The following is a 20,614-nucleotide window of genomic DNA, read 5'->3' on the forward strand; positions in this document are numbered from 1 at the left end:
ATCTGTGCTTTCTGAAAAACTGCACAGCTCCGCAGAAAAGCCTTATGAAGTTTCCATGAACTATAAAAGTAATTACTTCAATATAAGCTTACAGAGAGATAGAAACTGTTCAGACCTCACAGGATAAGGAATTTTCCACAATCAAATGTAAAAACAGCTCTGGATGCTGAAATTTTTTTTGTTTCTATTACTGAAAAAAAATAGAGATCAGATGTGAGTGTTAAAGGGAACTGAGATGGTAACAGTAAAAGTGAGCTGCCTCTAAGCCAGCCTGACCTGCACAGCTGATGGTGGCCACATGAAGCAAGACTGTGAGACAGAAGAACAAAAACTGATGCGATATTTGACATCTGGCAAGATGAAAAGAAGAATCCTGGAGGACCTGTGTATCCATCAATCATTCATTACACTGTGCCTACTGAAACCCATCCATAACATGGAAATTGCAGCACGGCTTTCAGGTGTACTGGGATTTACTCCACATAACTAGCAGCCATTGTGCTGAACTTCTCCTGAGGGAAAGGAAAAGGTAAGATTAAGACAATTACATAATTTCAGAATATTTTAACACTTGGCCATGATACATGGCTAGCTGAGATGCCAGTATGATTAAGCACAGGAGGGAAATACTTTATAAATCATACTCAGAATGGCATACTGTTATGGCTACTTGCAAAACATAGTTTAGGATATAAAAATGACTAACACATAACTCCTGACAATCTCTATTGCATGTAGCTAGCTTTAAGCATGGCAGAAAGCCCATCAATCTTGAGGGAACTGCTGCATCCACCAGATTATAAAGGCTAAGGAAAATATGTAGTAAATGGAAACAGCCATATGATTGGAACTTGTAAGCTTTTACTTCATTTTATTTTGAAGATATTTGCACTTATGTTGTGTATTTCAGTATTTCTGCAGCACCCTTGCTGTGTTGCAGCATCGGTTTATTGTTAGGTTTATGCTTATGTATTAGCGCAGCAGATGAAAGAAGAATTCCTGGTTTGTTCCTTTCCTTTCTAATTGGTATTTTTCTTCCAGGTATTTCAATTTCTTTCCTTCTTGCTAGATAGCTGTTCACAAACTTTCCTCTGTATGCAAAGAAACTGCTCTGAAGTCTTGGGCAAATACAAAGGCCTAAGCATTCATAGCAGTACCAAAAGTGAAGAATGCCACTCTAAACTTCTGCATTCTTTTGTCAGTAAACAACTTTGAGTTATCTCTTACCAGACAACTTACATTAACTGTTTCTGCACTGCCAGGCCCTCACACTGCTATAATTATATGTATTCCTAATGTTACCAAGGTGAGCTGTCACATTGTCTTCAGTGGAGTCACTCAGGTACTTAAATCTACACAAAGAAAATTTCAGGGATAAAGTCCTATTTGCAGAAACCTGGGTAGATAATAAGATTAGCAGCTACAGAATGGCTTCCTGCTCTGCTGTGTGCAGTGAATTTCCTGGCTGATACATTTTTAATTGAAGAAGAGACAGGATTTCCACCAAGTCTTTTCTATTAGCACTGCTCTGTGTAAAGTAAGTGATGCCAGTGCTGCCAGCAAAGTTTAAGAAACATAACCATAGAAATAACAGATCTAGTATTCTTTTTGTCAACTGTCTTTGTCTTTTTGAGCCTTTGAGTTGGTGTCATCAAGCTTCTCTTTAAACTATACAGGCTGGAGTCTTAAAGGCAGACAACAGGGTCATCAGATTTGGAACTTTCAGGAATCCACTGAAGGCTAAAACAAAAGACAAAGAATTGACAGTAATCCATTATGTTGTAGTAGAAAAGTGTAGAGGACAATAGTATTTCCTCAGTCCCTTTTATTAATTCTTTTTTCTGAAGTTCCTCTGCCCCTTCTGGAGCTGGTGGTGCTGTTGTGCAGATATGCAGTGAGCCTGGTAAATCAGGTGACAGGTTCAGCTGCAAACTTGCAGGAAACAACCAGAATAGCATGCCAGCTTTCAGCCAGAGCAGCATCTTCAGCCAGCTGACTGCCCTGCTGCGGAGCTAATGCTACCAGAAAGGTGGGCTGTATCTGAGAGAAAAGAGAGGAGAGGAGGTCAGGGCAGCCTGGAATCACGCTGAACTGCCTGAGAGGCACATCTTCAGTAATGTCCTATCTCATGGATGCTAGGGAATGGAGCAAGAAAAACAATTTCCGTTTTAGGCCTTTTTTTGGGTGGTTTTTTTTTTTTTTGTGCAAATGGTTTTGGAAAGTATTCATAATTAGAGAACAGGATTTCTTCACACAAGACAGCTGTCTGTTTAATAAGTGTAACTTTTAGTTTTCTTTCTCTCTCCCACCTTTATGCCTCTTACTACTCTCAAAGGTGCTTTTCGTCTTAGCTGCACTTTCATAAAAATGTACTGCTAATTAATTCCCCCTTTTGAATCTTTATGTTGAAGTAAAAATTGCTAAATCCTGGACATAATTATGCAAGCTCCAGGCTGGATCACTTTTCTCTGTAGGCCAGAAGGCAGTGGAGGTAGGACAGTGTGTGTTTCACTTCCTGCTGTCAAGGCTGCTGCCTTGTGCAAGCCTCCCCTCCTGCCCTCTGTTTGAAATGAGGGTAATTTCTACACACCAGCCTCCCTGCTGCAGGAGTAATTCTTGCAACCAGACAATTAACCACTATAATTGCCTCCTCAGCCTTCATCCCTAATGGGTTTCATTTCCTGATCTCTCACAAGATTTCACTGTACATTTTGAATAACTTATTTAAAACCCCACTTAATGTTTTCCAAACAGCGTTTCTTTGATTCGACCACCAAGCCACAGAATCAGAGAATGGTTCAGGTCAGAAGGGACCACAGTGGGCCATGTGGTTCTAGCCTCCCTGCTCAAGTTGGGTCATGCCAGAGCACATAGCACAGGATTGTGTCCACATCATTCCAGTGAGGGAATCTCCAGTGACAGAGACTCCACACTCTCTCTGGGCAACCCCCTGCAGTGTGTGGCTTCCCACACAGTAAAGAAGTTCTTCCTTATGTTCAGATGGAACTTCCTGAGCATCAGCTTCTGCCCGTTGCCTCTTGTCCTATTGCTGGGCACCACCAAGGAGAGCCTGGAGGCATCCTCCTGACACTGCCCCTTAAGACACTTATCGGCAGTGACGAGGTCTCTTCTCCAGGTCCAGCTCGCTCAACCTGTCCTTGTTAAGAATTGCTCGGGTCCCTTAATTGCTGCCCTCCGCAGGACACTCCAACCCACCGGGAGTGTGCCCCACGGGCCGAGCCCGCCGCACCTCAGCGGCCGGACAGCAGGCACGGCCGCAGCCCCGGGGACAGGGCTGCCGGTGCGGTGGTGTCCCGGTGTGTCAGGGTCCCTGTGTGTCCTGGTGTGTCGGTGTCCCGGTGTGTCAGGGTCCCTGTGTTGGTCTCGGTGTGTCTGTGTCCCGGTGTCCCTGTGTGTCATGGTGTGTCTGTGTCCCAATGTGTCCGGTCTTGGTGTGTCGTTGTCCTGGTGTGTTGGGGTGCCGGTGTCCCTCTGTCCCCGTGTGTCAGTGTCCCTGTGTCCCTCTGTCCCTGTGTGTCTGTGTCCCAGTGTCCCTGTGTGTCTGTGTCCCGGTGTCCCTCTGTCCTAGCGTCCCTGTGTCCCGGTGTGTCTGTGTTCCGGCGTCCCTGTGTCCCGGTGTGTCTGTGTCCGGGTGTGTCGGTGTCCCTGTGTCCCTCTGTCCCTGTGTGTCTGTATCCCTCTGTCCCTGTGTCCCTCTGTCCCCGTGTCCCGGTGTCCCTGTGTCCCTCTGTCCCTGTGTGTCTGTATCCCTCTGTCCCTGTGTCCCTCTGTCCCTGTGTCCCGGTGTCCCTGTGTCCCGGTGTGTCGGTGTCCCTGTGTCCCGGTGTCCCTCTGTCCCTGTGTCCCGGTGTGTCGGTGTCCCTGTGTCCCTCTGTCCCAGTGTCCCTGTGTGTCTGTGTCCCTCTGTCCCAGTGTCCCTGTGTGTCTGTGTCCCTCTGTCCCTGTGTCCCGGTGTGTCGGTGTCCCTGTGTCCCTCTGTCCCTGTGTCCCTGTGTGTCTGTGTCCCTCTGTCCCTGTGTCCCGGTGTGTCGGTGTCCCTGTGTCCCTCTGTCCCTGTGCCCCTGTGTGTCTGTGTCCCTCTGTCCGTGTGTCCGTGTGTCCCTGTGTCCCTCTGTCCCTGTGTGTCTGTGTCCCTCTGTCCCTGTGTCCCGGTGTGTCGGTGTCCCTGTGTCCCTCTGTCCCTGTGTGTCTGTGTCCCTCTGTCCCTGTGTCCCGGTGTGTCGGTGTCCCTGTGTCCCGGTGTGTCTGTGTCCCTCTGTCCCTGTGTCCCTGTGTCCCTCTGTCCCTGTGTCCCGGTGTGTCTATGTCCCTCTGTCCCTGTGTCCCTGTGTCCCTGTGTCCCTGTGTCCCTCTGTCCCTGTGTCCCTCTGTCCCTGTGTGTCTGTGTCCCCCTGTCCCGCCGCCCCAGCGTCACGGCGCGGGCGCGCACCACGTGACGGCCGCGCGCGCGCCCGGCGGCGGTCAGGTGACGCGGCGGGGGCGCGCGGCGGTCACATGAGGGCCGGCGCCGCCGCCTGACGTGCCGGGCAGCCCGGCCCACGGCGCCCATGGCCGCGCTGCTGCTCCGCGCCCTCCTGGCGCTGCTCCCGCCCGCCGCCGCCGCCGCCGCGCTCCCCGCCTCCTACCAGGACCTGTGCAGGTGGGCGGCCGCTGGGCCGCGATGGGGCGGCTGCAGAAGGGGGGAGCGGGGGGTGTGTTGATGGCCGTGCCGCTCCTGCCCTCCGTGGGAGCGCAGCAGCGGGGCCCGGCCGCCCGGGCGGTCGGCCGCTCGTCCCGGGAAGGGCCGGGCCGGGGAGCTCCGGGGCAGCGGCGGCCGTGTCCCCGGGCTGCGGCCGCCGCTGGCCCACGGCGAAGGCGCAGCGGGGCTGGGAGCCTGGCGGGTGCCCTGCGAGATCCCTCTGCGTGGGTCCCCGCAGACACGGGCAAGGACGAGGGGACCTGCGCCATGCAGGGCGCCTGTGGTCCGTCTAGTCTGAAAAACACAAAGTGTTGTTCCTTTGGAAGGGGTGTCATTTGAGAGTTGGCTTCTTGCTAAGGATATCGCCGTGTGCCATTCGGTTACTTACGGATGAGTTAAGAAAGCTTTGGGGAACTTAGCACGTGGAGATGTCACCACTATTTCATGTCTTGACATTTTTTTACTCCAGTTTCAGCCGTGAATTTAATATAGCACCAATATCTTGCCAGTCTTAATTTCTTAATTACTCAGACAGAATATGCAGGTACATACAAGGACACATTATTTCAGTCAGTGTCGCTGTGAAGGCACTGGTGTAGCAGGGTGGGTGTAGCACTAAGGGCAGAGGTTGGATCACTCGAGGCAATGGGCTGTCCACCTTGCAGAATCTAGGATATGGTATTGTTAAATGGTGGAAAAAGGGGGACAAAAGGGTTGGCTTGTAAGAATACTCCATGAGGGTGGCAAAAACTGGTTTTGTGGTTTCGTCAGATGACCACCCTAATTGCAGAATTGAGACAGAAATGAGAAACTATCATGTAGCTTTTAGAGGGAGTTTAGCTACTTTGATGAATGATTTTTGTTGGTGGTGTTTTTTTTTTTTTTTTTTTTTTCTTTTTTTCTTGGCTTTGTTGTGTGTCTGTGACTAGAGGAATATTTGAGAGTGCTATGCAGTCTCATTTTGGATGCAAATTACTTAAGCTGGTTTAATTTTGTTACTGGCAAATGGAAATAATTTGCATGTAGATAGCACAATCAGCAGGTTTCTTTTTAAGATGAAGATGGACTGCTTCAAAAATGTGTATTTGTTGTTGTGCCATGGTGGGGAAAAAACTACTTTGAAGGATTTATATCCAGTAATCCATAATGGGTAAAAGCAAAAATAAGAACTTGTGCTCTGATAGGTGGGAAGTCCCCATGGAGTTCAGCGGTGAAGTGTCTTCTTGGGTACAGCTGCCAAAAAACTTTACCAAGTTAGGAATGATATAGGCAATGCAAACACACTACTGGTGGATATTTCGGCCAAAAGTTGCAGTGTTGGTGTGCAGGACAAGTCCCTGATCTACCTGTTTTTGTACTGGCTTAAAGCAAGGTTTTTATTTGTTTTACACCTGTTAAGAAAACAGTGTCTGGGTTTTGTGTGCTGTAATAGAGCTGGTGAAACTGCAGCAGCTGTTGCGTCTGGTGTGTGAATGTCAGAAAGTGGGCAAAGAAAGAAATTGCTGGGGATTAGAAGAGACACTGGCTCTCCTTTAAGTAAGAGTAGGAAAGCTGTTTTGCAGGGAGGAGGAAAGGTGTCAGAACTGTTTTGCGCAATAACTGTGGCATGAGGCTACTTAAGCTTGAGTTGGAGGTTTTCATTGTTTTTTGTAGCCTTGCTGCTGCTATGCTTGGATGGTCTCGGGAAGGAAGACAAGCTTTCATTCTCTGAAACTTTGTCTAATGGCACGGCTTCAGTCACTGATTTTGTTATGCTTTCTCCTTTGTTCTTGTGTGCTCTGACAGCTGACTGTGGCTGTCATGTGACTTGCAGTTGGAATTCTTTTTTTATCTTCTGTGTAGAGGTTTCTCCAGGATTGCTGCAGTATGAATACCTGAGAAAGAGTACAGGGAACTGGGTGGATACAGGAAGTTACCGGCCAGTTTGGTCTGTCCCAGTTTTTCTTCTTCCCCTTATATCTTTCATGTTACAATGCAGGAAAAATTCTGGAATTAGAGTTAATTTTGTGACATGTTATTTAAGTCCATCCACTTAGAAAGAAATCTTGACAGTTTGGGTTCACCTACATAACCCTGCAAGAGTTGCTGTGTAATTTTCAATTTTTTTTTTTTTAATGCAGAATATGTTTTGCGTGTGGCAGTAGAACAACAAATACAAATTGCCTTCTCTGTGGGCTGTTTTGCCTGAAAATCTATACTGGATGAGAGGTGATTTAATGACTGCGGATGTTTTTGCCCCCTTACAAGGATAGGAGCTGGTGCATAACTTCAGTGATTTTTAGACTTATGGATGTAAGGGAATCTCAAACTTCTGTACAACACAAGATTGCTATTACACAGACTTCAAATTTTGGGGTTGTAAATCAATTCTATTTTATGTTAAATGTGTAGTTTTTAATAACAAAACTTTTACAATTGACTGTGCCTAAACTTCTGTTCATTCAAAAGACTGTATTTTTAGCCTTTGTTGTGAAACCACAACTGTGTTCATCTGTGCTGCTTGAAACTCTTGAAACTCCAAGCTTGGCCTTGGTGAAGAAGCACATGCTGAGTACAGAGAGGTGACCTTTGGGTGCATTCATTCAGCTCTATTAAGTGCTTTGACATATTTAAGTGGGAGATGTCATAAATAAGATATTACTAGACTTACATACTGATGTGAATGGTTGTGTTATGTGCCTGGGAAGCTGTCATTGTAACGTCTGAATGTGATTACTCAGCACATGAGCCATCTCCTATAGTCTTATGTACTTAAACTTCAGATTGCTACCCCTTTTCTTAAGCATTCTGTGAAATGGTGTAGTAGATGTGGTTTAGAGTGCAGCAGGAAAGACCAAATTTCTTCTGGCTGTGAAAAGCAGAAGAGCTTGTTGTGTAGCTGTAAGGCCGTCATGCATTATGCACAGGCAAGAAAACTTGTCTGAAGATACACAGTGTGCTTGGTAGCTGGAAGAGGGGATGGGTGAGCTAGAGCAGAATTATGCATGGGTAGGGATGCATTAAAAAGCTCTTGAGGCGTAGCGATGGCTGTACTTTGTGCCATTCAAGCTCTCATTTTCTGTAAGGAGAGCTTGCTTTGACACAGATTTTTTTACTGTACACATTGGAGTGAAAAGGGTAGTCACATCTAATAGTGAGTTATGTGGCAAGTGAGCTGCAAGCTTCAAATTAACAGTGGCCATTCTGGAAATTGTTCCTGATCTTGTCTGCTCGAGATTGTGCTGGTTGAAACTGCTTCTAAAGAGCTTTGGATACTCGTTTAATCTCTGCAGTATTGTGATAGCTCAGAAGCATCTGGGCACAAAATCGTGTGGATGCATAATCACATGTGGATGTGCTTTCCAGCTCTGTGGTCATAGTTTGCCTTGTCTCTCTGCCAGGTCGTCTGTGTGATACCCCCTCAGCAAAATGAACTATTTCGGTGCGTTCCCCTGAGAGGAAACACATGATTCTTTGCGACTGTGCTTTACAGCCATTTGGAGCAGGGTGCACTGTTCTTCCCAGCAGTCATCCCTTGGGTAACATTTTGAGAGCCAAGAAGCTTGAACTATTGTTGGAGATTGGTGGCAGTAGTCTCTCTGGTGCTCTGCTGATTTGAAGTGGTTCCCTAGCGCTCAGGCCTCAAAGTGGCTCTGGCATCGGGATGCACTTGCTGTGACAGGAGTTAGCCTTATGCACCTTGCTTGACTTCAGCACCTCAGCTTCTCATCACAAAGTAAACTAGGCTTGCATTTCCCTTTCTCGTGTTATTTTTTTCATATTGCTTCTTTGATTTGTTAAAAAAAGCAGAGCTCTCATTTGATGTTGCAGGTTGCTGAGAAGTAGATTAATTTTCTTTTTCATGTAATTGCTTCAGTGTCTCAAGAACAATGCTAGGTGGCTGAAAAGGCTGACCTGCAGGCAGCGTTATCCCCAGTAACTCATTTGGACCTTGCTTGCACAACTGCCTTAGACAGTGGTCTGAGCTGGCCCTGCCTCCCTCTGTGTCTCCTGCCCTTGGTGCATGGCCAGAAACCACTGTGAGCCAGACGGGGAACTGGCCAGGCTCAGTCCTCCCTCCACGCACATGCACCTGTTGTTTTTGCTCGAGTTAGTTTTGAGAGAGTACAGTCCCTGGGCCCAGCTTGTGTCAGGTGCTTGGGCCAGCAACACTGGCAGGAGACAGGAGAGCCTGCCCTGGGGGGATTGACATGGGTGTATGTTTCATCCCTTAATTGTGGGACAGTTTGAAATTGGGTTTATCAGAAAACAAGCCTCATGTTGTGGTTTCAGCAAAAAATAACTGTTTGACAGTTTTATTCAGGGCAGACAGCATGTTTGAACCCTGACCTTGAACTGTTCCAGAAATAGCTGTTTGAATGGTTTAATCTGTGAGATGGCATCTGTACTGAGCCCCCTGGATCAGAGGATACATCACGCCCCACCCCACAATCATGGCTGTTGCTTTTTAAAGGTGCTGATATAACAGCTCCCTAAACTAGCTCAACTGCATTGAAGCAGGATACCTTAAGCCCTTCAAACAAGATAACTTCGTCTGGCCCTGGCAAAGGCCTGATTACATCAGGCATCACTACTGGTGGAGGTGAGTGCTGAGGAGGCTGGAGGAAACCAGTCCATGTGACTCACATGGTCGGGATGGGCAGTGTGGTTCCCAACAGATTGTTTCCATTATGGATTGTAGTACAGAGGTCAGCTTGTATTTTACTGGAAAATAGAGCACATGCAACTTGAAACTATTCCCAGGTACTGATTTAATGCCTGGAGTTTTACTTGTGTGAGAAATAATTACTGCTTTTACTGTGAAGGTACTGTGCATCTCTGAGAACAGCTGCTTAGGCTACATCTGGGCTGCTGTTACTTGTAATGAATAAATCCCACCTTGCTCCTCCCACACATTAGAAAAAAACAGAATCTCTGTAACATCCATGAAAGTAATACTCTTCTGAAACTGCACTAGATTTTCACTTCTATGTGCCCCTGAAGTTGTGGTTTGGAATATGATTGAACATTGGACTTCATATTTCTTTTGTGCAGATTGTTTTGAAGGATTCCTCCACCTTCCCTGTCATGGGGCCTGTTACAGGGCAGAGGGAAGGTCTGGCTTCAGTGGCTGCTTTGCTTCTGTTCTGTAAGCTGCACATCTTGTTTCTGGCCTGTGGGTGAACTGACTCGAATTCCTATATTTCATAACATGGAATTCCTATATTTCATAACATGGAACTGGGAAAGCAAAACCTTAATCTCTCAGTGATAATTCTGTTGTGTGAAGGACTTAAATTCTTGTTCCATTCACAAATAGATTTTAACTTTCAAGGTCTCTATAAAAACCTACAATACACTGAAGAATGCCCCAGCTTGATCAAAAACGTTGTGCCTTAGTATTATATGTTACCTTTTTGTCATCTTCCAAAACCAGTCAAAGAAAAGAGTACTGGAGCCCTTAAGAAATTTTTGGCTCTCAATTTGAGAAATGCTAACTTTCTGGGTTTCACTGTGCAGAAATTTGGTTTGGATTGAAATGCATTTTCTCCTGGATGTAGAACCAGCTTTGGTTTTAATCTCTTGCTGTTTTCAGAGCCTTTGAAGATGGTCAGGTTCTTCTAACTTATTTTTTTTGTGTGTTGAGAAGCTTTATTCTGTTGCTGAACTTTGGTTATTCTGTACCATAGCTAAATTCTCATCATTTTCCTGCATTGATATTGCCTTTATCCACTTCAGAAATGCAACAGACTAGCTAAGAGAATGAATCAATATGATTGTAAAAGGTCAGATCTGCCTGCTTATGAGGAAAGAATAATGGCAAGTGTTTGTCTAGAATTGAGACACAGTCCTTGAATACATACTTTTATTGATGTTTTGGGTATGACTCAATACCTGGCAAGTTATTTTTGACCCTTATATTAGGATATAAAGTCTCAAATATAATATTATGCTAATATATAAAGATTTTCTTTGTTTTTTCAGTTCACAGGGAATGCTTTTGTATTTGTTCCTAACTTGTTCCAGCCAGCAGTCTGAATTCTGAATTAAACATGGCTGCTATAGTACAAGGAATCAAAGAGCCCCATAGTCAGTAATTAAAATGGAAAAGTATGTGCTATCTTACTACTTGCTCTTGGTTAGATATGGGATGCACTGGGTTCAAGAGGAATTCTCAGAGGATTTAAAATTTAAAATCAAGTAGCTGAACTGTTGTTGCCCCTTTCTCATCCAAGGGCTGTAGTTCAGAGCTGAGCAGGAATGGTTTCTTCTCCTGGGGGAACCTGGCGTGCAATAATGCTGAGTGGTGCAACACATATGACCTAGACATTAAGGCAAACAAACCTGATGGGTGAAGCTTCTTATCAGCTGAGATTTGTGCATTAAGACAAATGCTTCTGTGGGTCAGATAGGTGCACTAAATTTTATGTGAGTTCTAAATAACAGGAATACTTGAGTCACTGTGGTGTCCTCAGTTTTTTTATGTGTTGATGAATGGGTATTAATCCTACTGAAGCTTCCACTTGTAATAGAAAGGCAGCTGGAGAATCTGTTGCATTGCAAAAAACAAGTGTCCAGAAGATGCTGCCAGTGCCAGGAGAGGGATAGCTGAGCCAAGGTGGCAGCAAACCTTTATTGAGTTGTGCTTTTTTTAACAGAGCTTGACCAGAGGGCCCTGATGGTAAGCCAGGCTGTCTGAAGAGCTCCTGGCTCTAAACTAGATGACCTGGGCCTGCCTCAAAACTGAGCAGTGCTGTGTCATGCAGCTGACCACATTTCACTGCAGTCATACAGCCTGCTGTGAGGGAAGGAATCCTTGCCTCTGAACTGTGCTGCATTTGATTTTTTTCCTGCTGTTACTCGGATTTATTCCCAGTTGTATTTATTTAACCTAAGCTTTGTGTTCCTTACCCAGTTTTTAGATATCTGTTTTTCTGATAGGCCTGTAGCTAGGTAGTGTGATCTTTCACTGAGTGTCTTGAGTATAGCTCTGCTTGGTTTCCAGCTGTGACATATATGTAATGCCTAAAGGTGCAGCTGGGCCCTGATAAGCACTATTAGCATCTTTTGGTCTGAATACTGTAAGACTCTCAACCCTAATTTTGACCCTGAAGCTGGGGGACTTTACTGCTCTATTCCACTTAGACATAGCACTTCTGCCACTGTTGTTGGGCAGAACACTAAGGTGAAGTAGTGTCCAGCCTGCCAAAGTCATCTGAGAAATTTATTGGGCTGTCAAGCTAACATATTACAGGTGATGATCCTTAGTCAGGGTGACCTTCATAGAGATTTGAAGGATGGGGTAGGCGAAGAATGGGTAATTGGGTGTTCAAGGCAGGGAAACATGGACTCGATGTTATGTTCCACAAGTGGTTGAATCTGTTCTGCTCTTAGTCTCAACAAAATAGAAATTATTTCTGGCATTTACAAATATAGAACCTGAATAGGAATTTGAGTTAGTGATGTTCTTAGCCTTTAACTTGGTTATTTCAGGGAGTGGTATCTAGATGGGATGCAATTCAGACAACTTGAATACCAACTGACAGATGTTTTTGTCTTTTCAGTTACACTTGGGAAGCAATTGATGCAGACAAAGAAGTACTTTACAAAATAAATTTCTGTTCTGGTGTTGAAGAGTGTGGAAGAACAAGTGCAGTCTGTGCATATGACAAGAAGAAGAATGTCCATCTATCTGTAGGTAAGTAAATAAGTGTCTTGTAGGTAGTTCAGAGGCATGTTAATGGATGGTCTTATAACTATTGCAAAGTTTGATGTGTTAGGAAGGATTTCCCTCCACTGCCCCCTCCCCTTCCCCCCCAGAACCGTGTAAAACTTTGTTTTGTTGCAGATTTACTAGGGAGATTTGGTAAAACATGATCTGATTGTAGATAATGACTTTATGGGACAGTGAAATGTATCTTACGCTTTAGTTAACTGTAACCTAGTGTGAAAGTATGCAAGGCTACCTCTGGTACAGTAACTCCATCTACCTGTGGCAGGGTATGGACTATGCACAACGTTGTAAATACTGAACACAGGACAGAGATTGAGTTACAGCTCTAAATTATACTCAGCCTAGCCTGATGTAATGTCAGGTCTTTGTTCAGAGGCAGGTCTCTTTGTAATGCAGTCTTGAGAGTATTGCTAAGTGGCTGGGGTGTCATCTTCAAGCTGTTCTATGCAGAAAGGAAACTAACTACATGCAGTTCTCTGGTTGTGGTTACACTTGTGAAATCTGGTGTCAGCTTCAGTAGTTCACAGATGCCCTTGGTATTCTGAGGAGAGGCAGACTTGTGCATGCTGATCTAAATATGAAACTGGCATATTCCTGTACATGTACACGTGATTTCATCAGTCAGAAGCACCTTGTGCTCTGAACAGTATTTTTTCTTGAGTTCATGTGATTTATTTTCATGGATGTTTATCACTTTCAAGGTTGCTTTTGTGTTTTGGCTGATGAGACAATAATACATGGGTACTGTTCAAGAGGCTTTCTCATAGTTTACTGTACTTCTAATAGAATAAAATAATAGCATTCTGAAGAGCAGTATATCTTCAGAATGCTTCATAGTATCTGCAGCTCTGAAGTCTGATTTAACATGCTTGCCAATCTTGCCAGCCATTGGCAGACAGCTCTTAAGAGAAGCTATGATTCTTCATTGAATTGCTTGAGCTGCTAGAATGTGGTGAGGAGGAAAGTGCTTTTCATCTGTATGCACCAGCAGCTAGTCAGCTTCCGTTCTCCTCTCACCTCTCTATTAACAGTAGAGATACTTTGGTTTCAGTCTGTGGTTGATGAGTGCTTTTCAACAAACTGTTAATGTTGGGACTCAGGCTTACAGAATCACTGAATGCATGAATAAAGGTATATTCTTGCTCCAGAGTTCTCTAGGATGACTGGTTAGGTTGCCTTTGTATTCAAATGGCAACTGCATGTAGTGTAGCATCTTCTCTGAGGAGTATGGCATGTTAGAGCACTTGATGCTGTTATTCTTGTTGTACATTTTAGGAATGAAACACATTTTTATTTCCTGCTGAGAGGGGTCTCAGCTCATATGCTGTTGAGGCTTCAGTTACCTGTAGATTAGAAAACAAAACAGCATTTGAGTGTCTGTTTTAACATGCTGCTTTGGGTGAGACTGGAATGTGGCAGGTGGAGTGAGATTGAGGAAGTCTGTTCTCCGAAGGGAAGTGTGAGAACTAGAGGCTTGTGTAGGTTTTATTCCACACTTCTTGTGGAAAGTGGAAGGGCGAACAGAACTGGATGATGAGTGAGCAGTATCAAATATTCCTCTGTATGCAAACCTTGAGTTCATGAGTGCCTCTGTGCTTCTGAGTGGAAAAGCATTTAGTAACAGATGTACTGTGGTCTTGCCGAGGCAGTTTGAAATGACTTTCAGAGGTTAAACTGTGAATCTTGTTCAAGTGGGATATGTTTTTAACTACCCTGCAATCAAGTGCAAAAACAAGGTCAACAGTTAATGTTGTCATTGAATTTTGTTTTTTTCTATTGGTCAAATTGTCCAAGTTTTGTTCTTGCTCATGCCTCTAAATGCCTTGAAGCTTCATCACCATCACACTGAGTTTAGATCATGCTAATGGGTTATCAAACTTGTTTGTTAAAAAATTTAAAAAAAACCAGTCCTAGTGAGAAAAGAAGAAATTCTTTGATCCAGGTTTAGGCAGGTGTAGACTTCTGGTTACCTAAACCAGCTAAACCACATACTTGTCTTCAAGCAATCCAGCTGACATGAGGTTACCTGTATGCCAAAGCTGTGAGTCAATGAAGGACATTTATTTGGGGGAAGAAGGACAGTTTGTCAACTGATAAATTTGCTAAGTAGTAAGCTTTCTTCAAATATGGGCTTAATCAGTTCTCTTCTTCATTCTTTCAGAAAAAAAAAAAAATCAATGCAAACAATTGTTTTGTTTCTGAAATATTAGCTGTGCAAGGGATGACAGCTGTAGTACTGTTTGTTGCTCCCAGCTTTGAGGCGTGTCAAGGCCATATGCTCTGTGGCAGTAATCAGCCTGTATCCCAGGCAAGCCTTGTGGCTAATCTTAACTGTGTCAGTGATGTACCAGGGTTTGCATGGAGGCCCCAAAGGCCTCTCCTCTGCACTTTTATTGATTAATCCTAGATGTTTTCAAGGATAGGCAAATATTTAGTTGATGAACATCAGTGAAGACAGAGACTACATGGTAGTTATATTACTTTTCAGCTTACTATGATACCTAGTGACTCATGTACCATGTACTTGGACTGCTCTTAGAAAATGGAGATGTTACTTTAAGTGTGTGTTTAACCTGATGGTGGAATGTGCACTTTGTCCAGCTGCTGTAGGATGAGTGGACATGAAATGATAGCTGCCACCTAAATGCCCTTTCTTCTGGACAACTTATTAGATATCTTCTGTGATTGCCTTTTTCCTGCTAAGTAGCTAAGCAGATGGAGTCAATGAACAGAAGGTGTTGTGGACAGTGCCTTTGGTACTGATTTAGTACAGCTGTGTAATACGAAGTATTTGGTGCTAATTTTCATGAACAGTACTAGCTGATTTGTAGTGTGTTGCTTTGTGGAAGCAGCATATCTCTGAAGTAATGAAGAAACATGAGTGATGATTGTAGCGGGAGCTTGTTGCTACAGTAAAAGTGGTTGCAGCTGTGGAAGGAAGCTGATCATGTGAGGGGCTGATTTCCCTTGCCCTGTGGGAAAGGGTATGATGAGGCATGTGCCACTGAAGAGACTTACTAAAACTTTTAGCAAGTTCCCAAACTAATTGTAAGCATGCGAGGGGGAAGAGAACATATGTGTTGGCCTGTAGTAAACAAAGTAATATTCAAGAAAAAACAAGTTCAGCCAGTATATCTTAACTGAGAAAATTGGAATGAGCTCAGAAGTGCCTTTAATGCAATGTACTATTTAGCACAGAGAGAAGCTAGTGCTTACAGAGTATGAAATCCTCAGATGGTGCTGCCATAAGTTCCCTGCTAACTGGGGGCTTGTAGCTGTATACATTTATAACTGGAGAGGTTTTAAGTCTTGTGCATATTGTTACTGTATACATTTCTTGCCTAGAAAGTTGTGTTGGCTTCCTTCTGCTAATCTGTGGAAGAAAAGAGGACACCTTGACAGTATCTTCTAAGCAATCATGTGATAAGTAATAATCTTGCTCTCAAAGCAGTATGGAGCTCTTAGGTTTAAGACAGCTGCATGGCACTTTGGCTAGCACCAACGCTAGAAGCTGTAGAACCTGAAGATGGCCTTTTGATAACACAGGAAATAAAAAAGGCACAAACCACATGTATCATCTTTCTGCTCAGTTTTTTGACTTCTGTTCTCTAAGCTGCATTAACATGAGTGCAGTGTAGTTTTGCTTGCCTTAAGTGAGGAGGTAACAGGTTGGGCAAAGTTCCTACGAGTGTGTTTTTTAAAAAAACATTTGACCTAGGTGCAAAGCTGCTATCTGCAATGCTTACAGATTTGGCTTGCTTTCTCCCTACTGTAGACGTAAACTAAAATGGAAAAGGGGAAGCTGATCCATGCTCATATTTTACAGCATTTTCTGTAGTTCAAACCAAACTCATTGCAGAATTAAAATCTACTTTTCAAAAAGAAAAAAAAAAACAAAAAACAAAAAATCAAAAAAAAAAACCCAGGCTGGAGTTAGTATGTAAGGTCTAGAGTGGTCTGTGTTTAATATTAACCAAAATGGGCTTGAGCAGGAGCATTTCAGTGACCTGAGCTGGTGCTCATCATGACTTGAAATGTGCTCCACCTTTCCCTTTCACATCAAGTGCTGGGGAGGAGAACAGGGTGTGGTGACAAAGCACTGCCTCTACTCCTCATGCAGCGTGTGAGCTGTGCTAAAGGGGATGGAGGATGTGGAAGACTTGTACTGAGGCAGTGGATCTGTGCCAGATTTGTCTGCAGAGAGTGCCAGTGCATGGGCACCAGTGTGTTCTTCATTAAGTATATTAAAGATTAAGTGGAACCAGCAATGTGCACCTGCAGCTCAGAAAGCCAGCTGTATCAAAAGCAATGGGGCCAGCAGATCGAGGGAGGTGATTCTGCCCCTCCTTTCTGGTGAGACTGCACCTGGACTACTGCATCCAGTTTTGGGGTGCTCAGCTGAGGAAGGACAGGGACCTATTGGAGCAGGTCCAGAGGAGGGTCACAAAAATGTTCACAGAGCTGGAGCACCTCTCCTGTGAAGACAGAGTGAGAGTTGAGGTTGGTTAGCTTGGAGAAGACACCAGAGAGACCTTACTGCAGCATTCCAGTGCTTATAGGAGGCTTATAAGAAAAATAAGGACTTAGGAGGGCCTGTAGTTACAGGACAAGAGGTAATAATTTTAAACCAAAGGAGTGTAGATTCAGACTAGATATAAGGAATAAATTTATTTGATGATGGTGTTGAGGCAGTGGAACAAGTTGTCCAGAGAGGTTGCAGATGCCCCATCCTGAAAATGTTCAAGGTCAGGCTGAACAGGGTTCTGAGCAAGTGATGGAGTTGAAGATGTCCCTGCTTATTGCAGAGGGGGTCCCTTCTAAGCAAAAACTGTTCTATGATAGATTCTCTCTCATCTTGTGCTGATGTTATTATTATAAATGGTATAAAGGCTGAGAAACTGATAAATAGAAACTTGTAGGAGGAAGGAGTGAATTGTGATTGAAACTAGTTGGTAACAGCTTTCCTTGTTCCTAAGGAGTTGACTGGATTGTAGTAGCACCTATTTTTAAAAAGTGTTTGCTAAAGTCCTTTAGGAAAGTACAAGTGTGATTAGGGAGTCAAATACTATCTTAACTTGGATCTGATCTTCCAAATCAAAAATCCACAAAGATCTTCAGTTGTACTGTCTTCCAGTGAACTGGTATGTCTTGTGTGCTCAGTGGTTGAAACTAGATCCTGTCTTTTGAGTTTCTGTGTTGTATTATAACACCCATTTTTCCCCCACCTTCTCATTTTTTAAATCCTAGGTGATTTAGCCTTGCAAAAAGTTTCTGAAAGTCTTCTGGAGCTGAACACTACACGTAACTGCTTGCAGCAAGGCAGTGAACACCAAATTCAAAGTAATATTAACTTCCTCTGTGGGAAAACACTGGTAAGTCTAAATAATGTGCTGTTATATTCAATGGAAATGACAAGTAGTTCTGACTTGCTTTTTAAAGAGATTTGCTGTACTTTTGGATGTACTGATTATTGAGCTTAAAGAAGAGCCAGTTACATTTTACTGTTAAGTTAAAGTGATAATTTATTGTGGCTTTCAAAATTCAGTCCTTGTAGAAAATTGTTGCAGGTCTGCAGCTTAGCTCTGGTTATAGGGTCTTCTTTGTCTTTAATGTTTTTATATGGTTGGCACTGTAGTATTTTATTAGCTTAATATGGAGGAATGAGTCAACAGTGTGCAGAGTACCATAACAGTGAGAGCTGTTGTTTAATTGTTGGCTGTGCCTTAGCTGGGAATCTGGCAAGACTGTTTAATAGAACAGTATTGAAGAAAATGACTGACCTCTGTCATGGGGCAGCCTAGTTAACAGCAATAAGACTTAGGCTTGGTCCTATTTATACATTATACATTTCTACTTATACATTTATACTTGTATATTGTTGAACTATCAGTGCTTATACAGCCATCTGTGCTTCTGAGGAACTAGTTGTTTGGGAGAATGTGTTTCAAGTGTGATTGGAGATCCCTGAAAAGTTTCTAGTGGCCTGTGTGCATGCAGTTCACTTCAAAGTGCTTTTGGAGTTACACCCTCCACACACTTAACAGATACAGGAACTCAGTGCAGACTGTGATCAGCTCACGTATTTGTGTATGTGGGAGAGGTATTTATTGGTGCTGCTCTTGGCACTGACAATGCTATTCCACACCCCCATCTTGGAAAATCCAGCCAACTCAAACAAAGTGCCAGTGCAGCAGAGACTTAAATGCTTCTTGTTCTTTTTTAGCAGATGACTCTTGAAACTAAATTAAAAATTATTGCTCAACTTCAGCTGTAACACCAGATCATACTGATCATCAGGCTTCTTCTGGTTAGCTCAGTTCTAATACCTGTTCATCTCGTGACATAGTAAAAGGATTTTGTAATAGTGTCTGGAACAACTTGTTTTCTCCCCTTTTATGGCAGGGTTAAATGAGAGAGGTAATCAGTTTGTGTGCTAAACTGCTGAGGTGGTGGAGGGCAAAATGAAAAATTGTTGTTTTCACTGAGAGATGTTCAGTTGAACATCCAGTCCTGAACCATGGTAGAATCCCCATCCTGAAACATACACAAATGTATATAAACGTGAGCCTATAAAAATAGGCAGTGCAGGTCAGGGATATTCTTTCTGTGTAGCAGAAGAGACTGCTAATCAGTTGTTTCTGTAGATTAAAAGGGAACTGATAAACCATGCATTGCCTCACCATGTTAACCTATTTATACGCATTTCTATTGGTGTCTTCCTTTTTAGTAAGCAGATATCACTGGTGCTTCTGTCATTATCAGTTGGCATAGTGAGCACTTCTAAAACATGGAATACAGTTACTGCATATTAGGACTGGATATGTTGATTGTTGGTGCACATGCAAACTATGGATTTGGCATCCTGCGTCTTCCCAAGTTGCCCAACAAAGCTGTTATATAACAATCTTGTTGTTAACAAGTGCCATTAACAAACTGTATGCCCTTGTTCTTTGATGTGCTGTATTCTGTTTTTCTTAATCTCTTGAATAAACTTCATAGTATCTACAGATGTAAAATAAAATCAGTGTGTTTTTTAAAGCACTATTTTTTCTTACTTAAAATAGGGTACCCCTGAATTTGTAACAGCAACAGAGTGTGTGCACTATTTTGAATGGAGGACCTTTGTGGCTTGCAAGAAAGACTTGTTTAAACCTGTGAAAGAGGTAATCTATGTACTATTCATGCAAAAGCTACTCTTCACATACATGACAATTTTGCTCTAATTACCTGCTCCCCTCCCCAAATTAAGCTGAACAACCTCCAGAAACCTATGTTTTTCACAGGTTTGTAAAGCATAAATGTTGGAATTTGGTGGAATTGAGAATTTTCAAGAACTCTTGAACCTTTTCTGTTCATTGGGTGGTAGTTTATAGTAAAGCTTTTTTAAAAGCCGGAGTAAATGAGTCTAACTTTGGATGCCTCATTTTAATCAGCATGTCTAGCTTTGAACTTCCAGAAGTAAAAAACTTTAACACATCCTAACTGGGCTTCATATATGCCTGTTCATCACTTCCCCCTACTTAGGTAGCATGGTTTGAATGTATTTTTTTTGTTGTTGTTGTTCTAGGTCCCTTGCTATGTGTTTGAAGGTCTCAAGAAACATGACTTGAATCCTCTCATCCAAGTTTCAGGACATTACTTGGTGGATGATTCTGATGATGATTCCTTGTTCATAAATGTCTGCAGGGACATAGGTTTGAATGGTTGTTTGTCACCTGTCAGTGTGTAAATTTCTTTTAACATGGTTCTTCTCCAAAGTTGTCCTATGTCCAAAGATCAGTATTTCAAGACTTAGATAATTATTTCAAACTCCCTACTCTCCAAGTATTGATGTGTTCAGAGATCCCTTCTGGATGTGCAAGTGCTGTTAGTACAGTTTAAGTAAATTCTTCTAAGTGGGAGAGGGCAGCTTGTCTTGTATCTGTGTTTGCTGACAAATAGGATCAATATTGTTCACAGGGCTTCATAAGCTCCAAATTTATTCCTTTGGACTCCAGGTTGTTACCCAGTTCCTGATGAATGTCCTGAGGTGCATCTAAGCAATTTTTAGGTGCTTGCCTAAGTACTGGTGCATAGCTAGCACTTCCCTCTCAGTTGAGAGCTATATGTATAAGGAATTAAACCAGCAAAAACACATATTTGAAACTTGCTGAAAAGGTTAGTTTAGCTGTATACTCCCACTGCAGTTTTTACTTAACAGT

The 20,614-nt window shown here is 43.3% G+C and overlaps 1 protein-coding gene across 1 annotated transcript in view; it reads left to right on the forward strand.

Moving 5' to 3' along the window:
- The first annotated feature begins 4,552 nt into the window (after positions 1 to 4,552).
- Positions 4,553 to 20,614, forward strand: part of IGF2R (insulin like growth factor 2 receptor) — a 54,315-nt gene continuing 38,253 nt past the window's right edge. The window contains exons 1-5 of the mRNA XM_021540643.3: positions 4,553 to 4,660; positions 12,244 to 12,377; positions 17,661 to 17,785; positions 19,478 to 19,576; positions 19,981 to 20,107. Of these exons, the coding sequence (XP_021396318.2) occupies positions 4,569 to 4,660; positions 12,244 to 12,377; positions 17,661 to 17,785; positions 19,478 to 19,576; positions 19,981 to 20,107 (577 nt within the window). The 5' untranslated portion in view covers positions 4,553 to 4,568. The remainder of the gene's footprint in view (positions 4,661 to 12,243; positions 12,378 to 17,660; positions 17,786 to 19,477; positions 19,577 to 19,980; positions 20,108 to 20,614) is intronic.

This window comes from Lonchura striata, chromosome 3, assembly GCF_046129695.1.
Source record: "Lonchura striata isolate bLonStr1 chromosome 3, bLonStr1.mat, whole genome shotgun sequence".
Classification (NCBI taxonomy): Eukaryota; Metazoa; Chordata; class Aves; order Passeriformes; family Estrildidae; genus Lonchura; species Lonchura striata.